At 46.2% G+C, this 16,049-nt stretch overlaps 1 protein-coding gene across 1 annotated transcript; it reads left to right on the top strand.

The window, feature by feature from the left end:
* Positions 1-3,411: 3,411 nt before the first annotated feature.
* Positions 3,412-14,813, top strand: LOC144937472 (ADP/ATP translocase 1-like). The gene is made up of 4 exons (XM_078864716.1): positions 3,412-3,759; positions 9,273-9,759; positions 13,346-13,486; positions 13,846-14,813. Exons 1-4 carry the CDS (start codon positions 3,649-3,651, stop codon positions 14,001-14,003), a joined length of 897 nt encoding a protein of 298 aa, XP_078720842.1. The 5' UTR covers positions 3,412-3,648; the 3' UTR covers positions 14,004-14,813.
* The last annotated feature ends 1,236 nt before the right edge of the window (positions 14,814-16,049 follow it).

Below are 16,049 nucleotides of genomic sequence, written 5' to 3' on the forward strand. Positions count from 1 at the left end.
GGGGCACGAGGGCTGGGGGTGGGGGCACGCGGATTAGGTGTGGGGGCACGCGGATTGGGGGTGGGGGGGCACGCGGATTGGGGGTGGGGGGGCACGCGGATTGGGGGTGGGGGGGCACGCGGATTGGGGGTGGGGGGGGCACGCGGATTGGGGGTGGGGGGGCACGCGGATTGGGGGTGGGGGGGGCACGCGGATTGGGGGTGGGGGGGGCACGCGGATTGGGGGTGGGGGGGCACGCGGGCTGGGGGTGAGGGCACGCGGATTGGGGGTGGGGGCACGCGGGGGTCCGGTGGAGGCGAGGGGGAGGGGGTCGTCAGGGTGGGGGAGCTCTTTGGGGGAGGCCCTTTGTCGTACTTAGCGATACATTTGTAGGGATTTGCGTTTTTATTTTGGTGATCGGAATCAGAATCTTCATTTATACTGGAAGGAATCCGATAAGCTATAAAGCAAGCCACGTAAGAGTTGTAAAACAACGACAACAATCCACGCCTTTTTTTTTAAAAGGTTGCACCGTCACCGTTTGTTTTTTTATCTCAGATCTTTTTTGTTGAGTTGTCCGTCTTCATTGGAACTGAAGCCCGGTGCAGGGTCACGGAGTTGGGAGTAAGGCGCTGCGTGTGAATGAACAGCAGCACCGAGGGCGTCCACCACGATCAGCAACTCGGTGGGGCCCTGGCAAAGCCACGGACACGGACACTGAAGATTGGATGTGTGTTCTTCAGACGTGCTTAAAATCTCTCATTAATATCACGGGGAGAAGTGGCACGTGTTGTTAGATTGAGCCGAATGAAGTCGTACAACAGAGATCGTCCAATTTCGATTTAAAGCTTTCGTGACTGCAGGGATTCATCTTCTTGGTTCTTTCGGTAAAGTCACGTAGAAGGGAAGTAATAAAATAATAAAAAAATAAACAATAAAATAATTCTCACGACGTTTCGGCCACAACGCAAGCAGCCGTCTTCAGGTGAAAACCAGGTCCGTCGAGGCGACAGAGTCTGAATGAAACAGCACACGAGCTTGGAGCATATATAAATATGCTAAATTCCTCTTGATATGTAAAATCCCTTTGTCAAGGCGCCCAGCTTATATATATGCTCCAAGCTCGTGTGCTGTTTCATTCAGACTCTGTCGCCTCGACGGACCTGGTTTTTACCTGAGGACGGCTGCTTGCGTTGTGGCCGAAACGTCGTGAGAATTATTTTGTTGTGTTTTATTTTTTATTATTTCATTACTTCCCTCCTACGTGACTTTACCGAAAGAACCAAGAAGAAGAGATCGTCCAGTTGGAAAGTTAAAATGTGCACGATAATATTCCTTGTTTTACTATGGACACGCTCTAAACCGATATAACCCATGCAGCTGTCGATTACATTCTCATTTTGTATGCCTAGCCTGTGTGCGTTATTCAATTAATTCGCGGGCCCGTAATCTTTTATCATTACCAAAACATTGATTCTGTTTAATTACATTATTTCCAACGCACCACAATGAACGACGTGTCCTAACGAATGCAACACAAGGAGGCGGTGGAGGAGAGACGCAAGTTGATTGTAATGAAAGTAACCCTTGGTTACCACGGTTAGTCTGACATTCATTCAGTGCAAAGTTGTAGGACGTTATTGTTAGTGACTCAAATGCTCGACAATCAAATCCCTTAACCTGTTGAATTGGACATCTATTGGACAACTGATCCTTTATATGGCGGTACCCCGGGGTAACCAAATAATACAAAATTCCCGAGGCAATTAAATATTTTTTTTCAGGGACACTATTTTTTCCAGGGGTGTACTCAACTCCGCGACTGGGGCACCAATCAATCCGAAATCGGTGCGACTCCGCGATGTCGAAACGCAGCGAGGACGATTGCGCCGAAACCCTGAACGCTCGTGGTATGCACCGTAGTGGTGGGGCATCGTGTACAGCTCGTCCAGATGAGTCGACTGCCCCGTCGCCGACCATCAGCAGACTAAAAATGACTGCATCACGGTCATTATGCGAGAGCCGGGATACTATGGTACCCCGGGGTATTAAGGTTCCTCTGTGAAAACGACTGGACATCTGTGAAACAGAGCTTCATAGCTCATCGGATACCTCCAGTATAAATCAATATTCGGAGCTCTTAATTTCCTACATGGGATAAAGTTACTATCAACGTATGTTGAACTTCTTTCGCTCCATACGTAGCCAACCGTGCTAATCGTAGGTGCGGGAATTGATCTACTCCACCCTATGCCCGAGTGTTCTTCCAGATGAAATACAGTGAACTGCGAGGTGAGTTTGCGTGACCTCTATCCTGTACCACGTTCAAGGTGGTGGTGACTTTTTACCCCTCCCACTGCTGGCTCTTCCCAAGTGGTGTCTCTGATATAGCAATGTTCCCTGGCCCACCCCAAATAGCTGGGCAGAACGCCAAGTGTTGGTAAAGTTCTTGAAAGGGTAGTGCCGTTAAGTCGGTACAGCTACAGCGCAAATACGTCACTAGACTATTGGGCCTGTGCTGGGCCAATGCGCGGAAAAGCGATACGCCAATTTCCATGGTTCTTATTGGCTCGACGGATACGTAAACACGATCCAAACGCAGCGATACTACTTTTGCTACGTTTCAGAAATTGACATAACATTGTCCTTAGCACGAGTGTGGACACACGGACACTCGAGCAAAAACATTAATCTGGCACCGCCCCATCCTTGCAGAGTGATTTATACTCGTGGGGGGGGGGGGGGCAGATTCGAAAAAACGCATCACCTTGGCCATTTGCTTCAATGTCATCATTGGGCAGATCGGCCCAAAAAATCTGATGAAAATTACAAATTTGCCAAGATATATTTTGAACCAAAGAGTATGGATTCCTGCGGTCACGAAAGCTTCAAATCAAGATCATTATTTCCAATCCAACACTTTCCGTATCCTCGAGAGAGAAAACCCCATCAAGAGAGGAAAGTGGCAGCGAATGAACGCTGCCACCAAACTTGTGACAACGTGCTAATGAAATGTAGTTGTTCTGGATGCCAGAAAATGTGCCACCATGCAGACATGGCTTGTGGCATATAGGGCACAGGTCAGGCCCCTAAAGATATATCTGTACAAGGATACTTGCATCGTTGGGAATGGGGGGGGGAGGCATCCATTTTTTTTAGCTCTACCTTGTACAACTTGTCCTAGCATCCTTTGAGTTACTACGAGGCAGGGGGAGGGGGGTGTGGGTAAGGGGGGGGGGGCATTGGTGTACCATTGTGCGTGTGCACGCGTCTTTTGTAACAAAGAAAAAAATAGGTTGCAGTTTGCTGTCCGTTAGCTTGGCCGTCATCAGAGTTCACAATGCCCCTGTCCCACTCCCCCCACCTCACCCATCCCCACCACCGACCCATGTCGTTGGTGGAGAGGCGAGCGTTGGCGTGCCCTTGCTGAACTGCCGAATGTATTTATACACCGCAGTGTGTGGCACACTCGTGAGCGAGCGCGTCACTAGCCACCACCCCGTGACCCCTTCTGCAAGAAGCTTTATGAGAGCTCGCCCGAGCGTCGCCGGCGTCACTGGGCAGGCACATCCACGTCCATCTGATCTCCAGCAGCTGCTCGCGTCCCAGATTGGCCAGCTTTTGTACAAATTCATATTTATGCGTTAAGAGCCTCGACCGCAAGCAACCATGAGCGACGCTGTCGTTGGATTCCTTAAGGACTTTCTGGCGGGAGGCATTGCCGCTGCCATCTCCAAAACGGCCGTGGCACCCATCGAGAGGGTGAAGTTGCTTCTGCAGGTAAATCGCCCGACGGTGGGCGAACGGTGTGCACGCGTCGAGTCGAAAGGATGGTTTTCGTGTAGAAACGAGGATATTGCGTTGGTTGGAGAGCGGGGTTGTGGCAGGGTGTAAATTGTAGGCTATTTAGTTTTGTTAATTAGTGTCATGTCAGTGACTGGTAAATAATGTCAGTTCTTGGGGGGGGGGGAAACTCGAATAAAATGTTATATTCTATGTAAGGAGTAATTCATTGTTATGAATCACCTTGTTAAATGGCATCGCATCGTCACCTTGCAAAGTTTAAGCAGTGCCTAGCATTTTGTGCACAACGCCACAGAGAGGACAGGTTAAGATGTTGTGTTAAGATGTTGTGTGCATGGTTACACGATGCACGAATCTGTTTGCCACGACGTCTCCAGTGTTTACGTTCAGTCGAGCCAGTCAAGGTCAACATGGAGGGCCCAAAGGATCCTGAAGACAAGCAAAGCCAGAGTCACATTGGGCAAGGTCAACGATACACAGAAAACCACTCAGTGTCCCTGGCAACCGTGGGTGCCCAGTGCTCCTAAGACTTCTAAGCACTCTGTGTGAAAGTTAGCCATGATGTATGTCAAGCTTGGAAAAGTCTTGACATTTCTACACCGAGTCTGGGAAGGGCCATGCTCAAATTCTATTAACCCAATGGTTCCGCGTCGAGGCGTTGAAGGTCAACATGACATTCTTATGTCCTGAAGGAAGCGTTCATCTGAAGGGACCAGGAGTAATATTAAGAGCCGAGGAGTCTGGCGAGTGCCACCCTTGCGTGCACTATTGCCCTACTGTGATGAGCTACATTGAGACTATACTGGCAACGGACTCTGTGTCAAGAGGCAAGGTCATCTGGAAGCATGGAAATGTTAGACTGGAAGCTACAGTGAGTGGCAGTGATCTCGTAGAGGTGAAAGATTAGATGAATTCGTGACTAAATATTTTTTATATGTCAGATATTTTTTGGTAGAAAACGTGCCGTGTACATCACCAACAAATGGGGCGAAACCTTCTGGGCGATGTGCGTTGGCCATGTCGTCAATGTGTGAATGTGGCCCATTGAGTTCGTCAAATTGTGTGTTTGACGCTAAATAATAACCGGGGTGTTTTTGCGAGCTGTACGGGATTGGGCAGTTCATTTGGTTTTACATTTGGATATCTCTCAGGAATTTCATAGGCGTCAGCGTAGTACTGTTACACACATCAAAGAGCATCACTAATTACACGGAATTATACGTACATTGTAATCCCATTTTAAAAAAGCACTTGAAGTGACAATCTGAGATGTTACAGTAATACGAATACACATTCATGTGCCCTTGGAAATCAGTCCGACCAAGAGGCACAGGGTTAAAAATAAGAGGGGCAAAGTATGTGCTTGCAAAAATAATACGATGCACAGTGGGAGGTTTGCAGTTATTTTTGGGAGTCCACGAAGATCGCTGCTGAACCTTTACATTTAGTTCAAGGTCAAATGTGTTTTTTTTTTGTCCCTCTCGAAACAATTGGTTGATAAGCTATCGGAATAAAATTGAGGATACTTGTTTTGGTTGATAAATGTCAAGCACTTTGGGCGGTTACTCTCTAGCGGTTTCAGTTAAGTAGCTCATGTGTGAGTGATCAGTGTGATACCGTAATAACAACATCAAATAAAGTTATGTTTCAAAGTCAGTTTGCACGATATTCAATTAATACGGTATAACCAATATGGGCTAACAATTTGGAAGCTCATACGCTATGCTCACATGTATGATCACATTTTGGCTTTAACATGATTTCAAAGTCGCTCAGATATATTGGTAGAAATTAAACCTTGAAACAAAAAACGTAAGTTTGTCGACCTTTGAATATACAGAAGAGGCGCGGCCTACTTTAGCATGACCTTATCCAGAGAAGGCCTAGGCTTTGGCCAAGGTCATTTGACCCCAGCAGCAAGAACTCACTCCATACACACAACAACGTAATACTAGTTAATTGTATGACTATTAAAGTTATAGTATTATTAATGGAATGCATACACTTGGAAGGTGAATACAATTCGCTTTTACTTTCCTTTTTCCTAATTCTATCGTAATTGTAGCTATCGATGTGATAAGACGACAGATGCATAGAGAACTGCCCACGGAAGCAGATGTCACAGAACTTGCTGAGCCCACTTAATGTGATTTTCTTTCATTTCTATCCACACATTATGGGGCGCACTTTCTCACGTGTCCCGGTGTGAGCGCATGACAGTAAAATCACCATTCCTACTTCACACAGAGCTGTAATTCAGACAAACGTAGTCGAACACTAAATTAATGTGATGGGGTTGTTTTTTTTTGTGCGGGCATTTGACTCATGTGATGGAAAGTGAGAAAGGGTGGACAAAATTGACTGCCCAGATAGAAAATCCATGATCTCAGTGCTGCTGGCTCCATACTCTGACCTCCGAGCCACACAACTACCTCACACATACAATGATCGTATCCATGTTGATATGGATAGTCATTGCATGTGTTTGTATATCTTCTCTATGTATGTTGAATTTATGTCAGAACGTATGTAGCCAACCATGCTAATCGGCGGTGCGGGGGAATGACAACAAACTAAACACAAAAAGAAAAGAGTTTTAAAATCTAGATTCAAAAGTGCATAGCTCCAGTGGCTTCCGAATATCGGAAGGAAGAGCGTTCCAGACGGCTGCAGCATCTGAAAGCACACAATGCAGTGACCGTCTTTGTTCGATGACCAGCCAAATGCTGCTGCGAGGATGACCAGAGTTCGTGTGATTGGTTTATGCTCCTGGACGAGATCAGCAAGGTATTGTGGTTCATTTGTGGCAAGTATAATAATAGTTTTTTTGTTGTTGTGGCAAGTACTTTGTATGCAATGAGTGCGACCTCACAACGTATTCGTTCGGCAACCGGAAGCCAATGCAGCTCGGCGAGCACTGGATGGACATGGTCGGATCTTGTAGTACTCGTCACGACACGTGCCAAAGAGTTGTGTACATGTTTTTGCCAGACGTCCCATTGAGTAGCGAGTTGCAATAATCTAGTTTATGCTGAATGTCCTGGGTCTATACAGATTCCTACAACAAAGGACATAATGAACAATGCAGGTAAATTGAACATGGCTATGAAATGGGCTCGTTCAGGTTTAGTGCCAGCGTGCTGGGTAAGGACAATTAAAAACTAATGCAGCTCAAATGATGCTTGTGTTTAATTTCGCCGATATCAGGTTCTGTATCCAACGCTGTAATCCAGTTATCGTGGAATTGGTCAAACATAGTTTATATAATGCTACTGCAGTGCACGTGTCATGCATATTATTGTGAGCTTGAAGTCTGAAATAAATATATTGGCAAATTGAGGTGTTTTAATTAAATTTAATCAAGTGCCACGTGGTATCTTGGCTTCTGTGCAGACTGCAGACTAGCGTGTATAAATACTCTGAATATTAACAGGAGGAATGCTGGCCTTCAAATTGAAGTTGCATAATGAGTACTCACATTAGCCCAGCATGCTAATTGGGTGGAAAGTCTTGAGTCCTCATGGGAAGATGTACCTGTCACCTGCAGCCTGGAAATGGCAGACGTTTATGCAAATCATTGGAAAGGTTTTTAGCTCACGATTTTAATAAGAAACTTTACAATACATGCCTTTATTTTTAAGTTTCATCTTGATGTCGAAATTAGGACGGGGAGCGCAATACATCAGTGTTAAATGTAATCTATTAGACATTATCCATTGCACGTGATTGGCATTGCTGTAAATGCATTCCAATAGTTTTCGCTGTTTATTCCTACTGCTTTGATAAAAAAAAACAACCATGGAAATCGATTTAAAGCTTTCGTGACTGCAGGGATTCATCTTCTTGGTTCTTTCGGTAAAGTCACGTAGAAGGGAAGTAATAAAATAATAAAAATAAAGCATAATAAAATAATTATTATATTATATTATTTTATTATGTTCAAAACATAATAAAATAATTATTATATTATATTATTTTATTATGTTTTATTTTTATTATTTTATTACTTCCCTTCCACGTGACTTTACCGAAAGAACCAAGAACATGGAAATCGCTGTCAAATTCGTACGTCACAAGTTTACACTGAGCAGAAGGCTTAAACGATGGAATTTTGGTCATTTGCTGCATTACAACACATGGCCAAAATTAAATGCATTGCAAAGAACAGTATGTTAACATGAACAAGACAAGCCCAGATGGATTTCATCCGAAACAAACATGACGTTAGAGGAAATAGGTTTAAAGAGTTCCCTGCTTTGGCACCGGCTAAGAAGGTGAAATAAATTCAATTCAAGGCAGTCTTCAACTTCAACCAGATTGCTGTTGCAAGATAAACATGAAATTCCATGAGCATTTTCAAAACACCAATTTATAGCATCAATAACTTGGTAACCAATCCCTTGGACACTACAAAATCTGAATCTTTAGAATATTTATTTAGACCGGAGGAATCCGATAAGCTATTAAGCTCTTTTTCACAGATGTCAAGAAGTGTTGGCCCTTGTGTTTAATCCAACGGAACTGTGATTATGGATCTTCTACGCAGATGTACGATATGTACTGCACATGATAATGCCATTCGGCTCTTTAACTAGTTTTACGGTACAGTATTTACTTTAATGGCTTCAACATTAATGCATCGTGCTCCTGTAAAGCGCGTGTAGCTTTCCATGAATACAGCTGCAGACTCGTGTGTGGTGGTTGCACAATTGAGACTCGCGTTGTGAAATGTGCATCAAACATAAAGTTAAAGACGACGACGACGACGACGATTATGCTGTTGTCAGTAATTTCGCCCTCCGTATGTACGTTGAACTTCTTTCGCGCCGTACGTAGCCAAACGTGCTAATGGGAGGTGCGGGGAAAAGACAACTTCAATGCAAGGGGCTCTTTCGTTCGCTTCCTTCCATTCCTTCCTACCCTGAGTCGCTCCTGTCCAGTCCTGACCTCCGACCTCTGTGGAGTCGACCCACTGCCGTCTCTTCAGCCGTCTTCCTCTACTGGTGTTCGCCTTTCTCTCAGTCTCCACTCACAAGTTCACTTTGGCCCACCTCACTCGTCCGTTGTGGATGTCCCTGGTGATGAACGCGTCGAGGCACTGCGCGCTGTGTGTGTGCATTGGCTTTGGGGAGCGGTGGCGCAGTGGTTAGCGCTGCGCTGCGAACCCCGGCAGAAACCCGAGTTCGATTCCCGCTCACGGCCACCGCCAACAGCAGAGACGATCACCTGAACAACCGCTCCTGGTCCTGGGCCTCCCATAGGGTCGACTCAGCCTCAAACGAGTGTACCTGGCGCCGTGTGTGTCGCAAAACACACCGCCACTCGGGAGAGACAAAAGCGGCCGGGCACGGCACCGGCCTCCCAACCCCCCCCCCCCCAAACGCGTCCCATCACGGCCTCGCCAACAGCCACCCCCCCCCCCCCCGAGGCTAACACACGACGTGACCCCTTCTCGCCTTCTCGTGTCTGTGTGTCCCGGGCGCGTGCAGGTGCAACATGCCAGCAAGCAGATTGCCGTCGACCAGCAGTACAAGGGCATCATGGACTGCGTGGTGCGCATCCCCAAGGAGCAGGGCTTCATATCGTTCTGGCGCGGCAACCTGGCCAACGTGATCCGCTACTTCCCGACGCAGGCGCTCAACTTCGCCTTCAAGGACAAGTACAAGCAGATCTTCCTGGGCGGAGTCGACAAGCACAAGCAGTTCTGGCGCTACTTCGCCGGCAACCTGGCGTCGGGCGGCGCCGCGGGTGCCACGTCGCTGTGCTTCGTGTACCCCCTCGACTTCGCCAGGACGCGTCTGGCCGCCGACGTGGGCAAGGGCAACGCGGAGCGCGAATTCAAGGGTCTGGCCGACTGCCTCACCAGGATCTTCAAGTCGGATGGCGTGCGGGGACTCTACCAGGGCTTCAACGTGTCCGTGCAGGGCATTATCATCTACCGTGCCGCCTACTTTGGCATCTATGACACGGCTAAAGGTGTGCGTGTGCGCGTGATGCCATGCGTAGCAGGGTTTTTTCTTTTTTTCCTGTGGGGGGGGGGGGGGGGGGACGGTAGTGTAGCGGTTACCGCGCCGCACTACGAACCCGGATGATCTGAACAAACGGTCCTGGTCATGGGCCTCCCCTAGATCGACTCAGCCTCAAAGTAATACCTGGTGCGGTGTGTAGTAAACATCGCCACTAGGGAGACAAATGCGGCCGGGCGTGGTGCTGGCCGCCCACTCCCTCGTGTGCCGTGCCAGCCATCATAGGTGCTCGCTAACAGCACTTGCCCCAACAGTCTGTTCGGGCTATACGGGGGATCTTTGTCTCTGTGGTGTGTAGCAGGGTGTTTTCCGTTTTTAAAAATTCACTTCCGAGCGCTCGCTTCGTGAATACTCAGAATAAGTATTAGTTATTCATACTGGTGAAATCCGAATAGCCAGGAAGCTCTTTCTCACACATGACCAGTAGGGGCGGGTCAGAACGTTACCACGACAGGCAATACAAAGCACACGATAGGAGTACAAAGAATAGCAAAGGTAAGTAAATCACTCAAATATAAATAAAACGAAACCATTGTGCTGTATACCCATAGATGCACCGATTATCAGCATCCGATTGATGTAGCTGTAGGAAATGCAACAGACTGCAGCGGTCGCTGTTCTACCGAAGTGTGCCTCGTTGCAATGCGGTGGCCCATTAGGAATGAGAGATGGCGATGCACAGAGTGAAACAAAGATCAACACTGACTTCAGAGATGGACTTTTACAAACAGAAATTACTAATTCTGACATCGTATGCCACTGTATAAAAAAGCACTCCCCAACTCAGACTATTTATGAATGCGTTCCTGAAAACATTGAATGATCCACCCCTGGCAATTCCATGAGATTCCATTACAGAGATATTTTTTCTTTTGCATTGAGGCGAACTTACACATTAAGCGGTTGCAGGGGTGACTTAACCGCATTCAACACGACTACATACAAATAAAAAATCGATGTGTACTTGCATCGTGAGCGTAATGATAGATATCAATCGATTCATCAATGCGTCCTTGCACCCTTGAGCAGAGGAACAAACAAGTCACGTGTACATTCCTCAATGACACTCGCAACATTGCACAAGATAGCCATGAGATCCATGGTGATGAACAGCGGCTCTCTCAAAGGTCTCGCCGTAATTAGGAAGTGAGGCAAACCTTCTGACACACTCCACCTCCCCTCGGCCCTGAAACGTTCACTTACACACACACAAACATAGCACGGACACGTAGCACCGTTTGTGTTTGGTGGGAAGAGATTCGCACGGTTGGCTACGTACTTTGCGAAATAAGTTAAACGTATGTACATACAATACATGTCGCTGCTAAGCAACACAAATCCAGGGGGGGGGGTGGTAAGAGTTGTTTAAGCATAGGCAATACTATTGGACCTAAAGAAGACGCATCCTTCACACAGGTAGCATCAATATTCAAGTACGTATTTAGTTATATATGAACACACACACACACATGGGTATGTAAGCATAAAACAGCTAAATCTATTTTGATTGAGAAACGTCGTGAGAATTGTATTGTTTTATATTTGTATTATTTTATTGTTTCCCTTCTACGTGACTTTACCGAACGAACCAAGAATATAGCTAAATATATATTAACACCACTTTCACAAACGCTGCTGATAAGTGTGGGTTCGTGAAGTGGGTACATTACGCGGCACGCTAACCACTCCACCGCCTCTCCATCCCGCATATAAATGCAAAAGATATAAGGGACTGATAAATATGGATCTATTCTAGATTTGAAGCTTTCGTGACTGCAAGGATTCATATTCTTAGGCTTTTTTTTCGGTAAAGTCACGTAGGTAAAACATTAAAATTAATAAAAGTAAAATAGAATAAAAAATAAAAATCACAACGTTTCGGAGGCAACACAAGCTCGTGTTGCCTCCGAAACGTCGTGATTTTTATTTTATTTTACTTTTATTAATTTTAATGTTTTACCTACGTGACTTTACCGAAAAAAAACCCCTAAGAATATGGATCTAGGCATACACCAGTAAACACGAATCCAGATATAACAATGGCCATGATAGTTTAAGAGGATATGACTTGCATACATATTCACGTAGTAACACAGACGAAAATACACATCCAATTACAGACAAGCCTCAAACAAGGGGCTGAGTAGAGGGTTTTTTTGGAGGGCAGTTCTCTACAAGCTTGACTTCAGGAGCTGCACGATCTCCTGACTTGAAAAGCTTCCCTCCATCGCCACTGGCACGCGCTGTCTCAGACGACACACCGGCTCGTGCGTAGTTATATTTGACTGACAGCTGAAAAAGTCGACTCAACTTTCCTTTCACAAAAACAAAAACCTTAATTGGGCCTCAATACCAAGTGACATTTATCATACCATATGTAAGCCGGCTCGGCGTCGCTGTGGTTAGAATGTTCGGCTCACAGCGAGTTCAATTCCCAGGCAGGGATTGACTTGGAGTCATCCTTCCCAGACTGAGAGTCGTCCTGTTGAGTCATTGGCTCCCTCCATTGGGGATGAAAGATATCCGCCATTGGCGCAGGGCCTGCAAACAGAAATGAATGCCACGCTATTGCTCGCTTTAGCTGGGAGATAAGCCGACTATAACTTTTTGATATCGTTAAAGACCCCACTTATTTATCTTAGATGAGTACAACTACTATTATAATTTTTTAGACTTTTCATCCAATAGAGCCTCACTGAATATCATGAATCTTTTTCACGAGGATCCTTGTAATTTTTTTCTCAGTAGGGGGATGATGATGATTTGCTATAAAAATTACCATTGAGTAATGAAGTTTCCATGTCGTACTGTGATATCTTAATTGAGCGGCTTCGGGACATTTTTGACAGATCCCACTTTCCCATAAATATGCTAAATTCCTCTTGATATGCAAATTATTTTGTCAAGGCGCCCTTCCCCCTCCAACCCAGCTTAAATATACGCTCCAAGCCTGGGGTGTTTCATTCAGACTCTGTCTTCCCGACAGACCTGTTCTTCACCTGAGGACGGCTGCTTGCGTTGTGGCCGAAACGTCGTGAGAATTACTTTATTATGTTTTATTTGTATTATTTTATTATTTTCATTCTACGTGACTTTACCGAAAGAACCAAGAAGAAAAAATTAACTCGTAAAAACAAAGTTTTTCACTATAAATCCTTTATATGCGTGGCGGCTAGAGTCCTCTCGTCCTCTGGCTTGAGATGGCTGCCACCTATGGGTCAGATGATTGCCTGCCACCATTAAGCAATTGGTAATTAAATATTTTTAAAAAATTCCTAAAAAGTGTAACATTTGGAAAAAAAAAATTCACGAAAATAAATTGTCACGCACAACGAGTCTGTGTGCAAAATGTCAGCTCGATTGGATCACGGGAAGTGGGTTAAAAAACGACCGAAAGATTTGCACGGTCGTAAGCGCGCAAGCGAGCAAGCAAGTGAACTTAATATAAAGGATTTAAAAATAGATCCCACTTTGCCTCTGGGCCCTGGCCATTAACGAGCGCGACTGTCCCCTTTGTGTGTGGCTGTCCACGACAGGCATGATGCCGAACCCGAAGAGCACCCCCCTCGTCGTGAGCTGGATGATCGCTCAGACTGTAACGGCTGTGTCTGGTTTCGTGTCCTACCCATTCGACACCGTGCGTAGGAGGATGATGATGCAGTCTGGGCGCAAAGGAGGTAAGCTGATGGCATCTGGCATTTGTGCACTTGCATGCGGAGCGGTTGCGTAGCGGTGAGCGCGCTGCGCTACGAACGCAGTGACCCGAGTTCGATTCCCGCTCAAGGCCAACACCAGTGACGATTATCTGAACCGGTACTGGTGCCTCCCCTAAGCCAACCCGGTCTAAAATGAGTATCTGGTGCGGTGTGTAAACATCAGCACTAGGGAGACAAAGGTGGCCGGGCGTGGTGCTGGCCAACCACCCCCTCGTTTGCCGTGCCGGCCTTCATTGGTGCTCGCTAACAGCACTTGCGCAAGTGTTTTACTGCCATGCTCACACACACGTCCCCCACCTCCCTGCCTCCGTCTGCCCCAGCCGACATCATGTACCGGGGCACCATTGACTGCTGGAAGAAGATTTTGCAGCAGGAGGGCGGCAAGGCCTTCTTCAAGGGCGCCTGGTCCAACGTGATCCGTGGCGCGGGAGGCGCCTTCGTGCTCGTGCTGTACGACGAGATCAAGAATGTGCTGTAAGCGGCCCCCACTCGCCAGCCAGCCATCCTAGCCGCACGCCAACAGGCGCGCCACCTCACCAGGTCCAGCGGAAATCTGAGGAAGCCACGAATGTCCTTGCCAGCAGAGGCTCTGATCATTTTTTGGGGGGGGGGGGGGCACTTCGATGCAATTTCTATTTTTGGTGAAATGTTACCGACCATTAAATTGAAGCTCACGTAAAAAAAAAAGTTTACAGTTGATCAATCACGGTTTCTTTTTGTCATCTGTATAATTCCGTGTGTCAAAAATGTGCCTTTTTCTTTTGGGGGAACGGCGTTGAGGTTTCTGCAGATTTCTGCCGTGTATTATTTGTCATGCATGACTTGGTCCGGAGGTCTTTTCAACAATGCAACGAAGAGCAAACCCGCGCGTTCAGACTAATACTGTTTTGCGACGAGAGCCTTTTTTGAGGGTTTAAAGGTCACGTTGAGTGGTTGTGCCAGCCATTGTATTGTGATGTCAACAGTACTGGCTCTAAATGTTGTTTTAGCATTTACGTTATGGTTCACATGATAGTGATCGGAGTTTGGGACTTTAAAAGATAAAGTGAAAATTATGTTTAGGAACAATGTTTAAAGTATGACTTCAACAACTCCAGATTTAATGGGCTGGATAAAGTCCATGTTTCCATGGCTACCAATCTCCATTCTCTTTAAAACTGCAGATTGAACACTGCACGCATATGTTGATTGGTTGACGTGTAAATATGAACTGTGACCCAAAACTCCTGAAGTTGGTTAACCCTGTTTCAAATAAACATGTTACGATTATGCAGTCAGTCTGTGAAACAATACGAGAGAATGCGGATTAAACTTCCTATTATAACCGTGGTGATGTGGAGTCCTCAGTCTGATTATTGTATCTGAGTGACACCTCCTATTAGCACGGCTGGCGACGCACAGCGCAAAAGAAAATTCAACATACGTACGGCAAAGGGATCGGAGGGCAATTCACCTCCGTCCTGACTACCCAATCTGCGTGGCCTCCGCTGCTTCGCACTGGCACAGATGATAAGTGTGACCTCTCTGCTCCACAAATGACAAATCCAAACGCTTGGCATATTTTGTTTTTGCGCATTCAAAAGGAGTTGAAAAGGCTTTCCTGCCCAAAGCCGTTGCCACATGTGGTACTGTAATTGTATTTGAGTGGAATCGTTGTGGCTCATTGTTCACAACGAAGTGTTCATTTACGGCTTGTGCAGGTTTCCGGGATGAAAACTCACATGCGCAGAGCAGTTATACTCTATACTCTTTGTTTTTTTTCGGTAAAGTCACGTTGGTAAAAAATAAAATAAATGAAAACAACTCAATTAAATCACGACGTTTCGGGCGCAACACAAGCGTCCGTCATCAGGTGGGAAAGCATGGCCTACTGCTGATGCAGACTGTTTTAAAACAGTCTTCATTTATTTTATTTTATTTTTCACCAACGTGACTTTACCGAAAAAACCAAAGAGTATGAATCCTTGCAGTCACGAAAGCTTCAAATCTATAGTTATACTCTAGCTGCATCATTTGTCTGCATTGTTACATCTCGGATAATGGTGCAGCTTCCGCAACTATATCGCTGGCTCCAGAGCAATGATCAACTGCAGAAGTCTGCGACACTCAAGGACGGGGAAAATACCTGTTTGGAGATGAGGTGCAAGGCGTATCGACTGTTGCACCTCCCTGCTGATTTCACGGCGGAACCCACAGTGAGAGAACGGATCCTGAACACATCCCCCAGAAAAAAAGCAGACTGCTACTTCTCAGTCGGTGTGAATACCCCTGCATTATGTCATTAGGGTCGTTAGAGATGACTTACCGATGTTGCAGGGGCAACAGAAACCAGTGACCATTAACTGCTCTTTAAAGTGCCATCCATCACAAAGAGACCAACAGACATAAGTCGAGCGAGAGGGTGTGTGCCAGTGAATGCATGTTACCAGTCAAACATTTCATTCCTAATGAGTGGAGGTGGATGTTTGTAGTGTTCTTTATGAATTCAGCCTTTGGCTGATGGCTGTTATGAACCATGGGTTGA

Source organism: Lampetra fluviatilis, chromosome 19, assembly GCF_964198595.1.
Source record: "Lampetra fluviatilis chromosome 19, kcLamFluv1.1, whole genome shotgun sequence".
Taxonomy (NCBI): Eukaryota; Metazoa; Chordata; class Hyperoartia; order Petromyzontiformes; family Petromyzontidae; genus Lampetra; species Lampetra fluviatilis.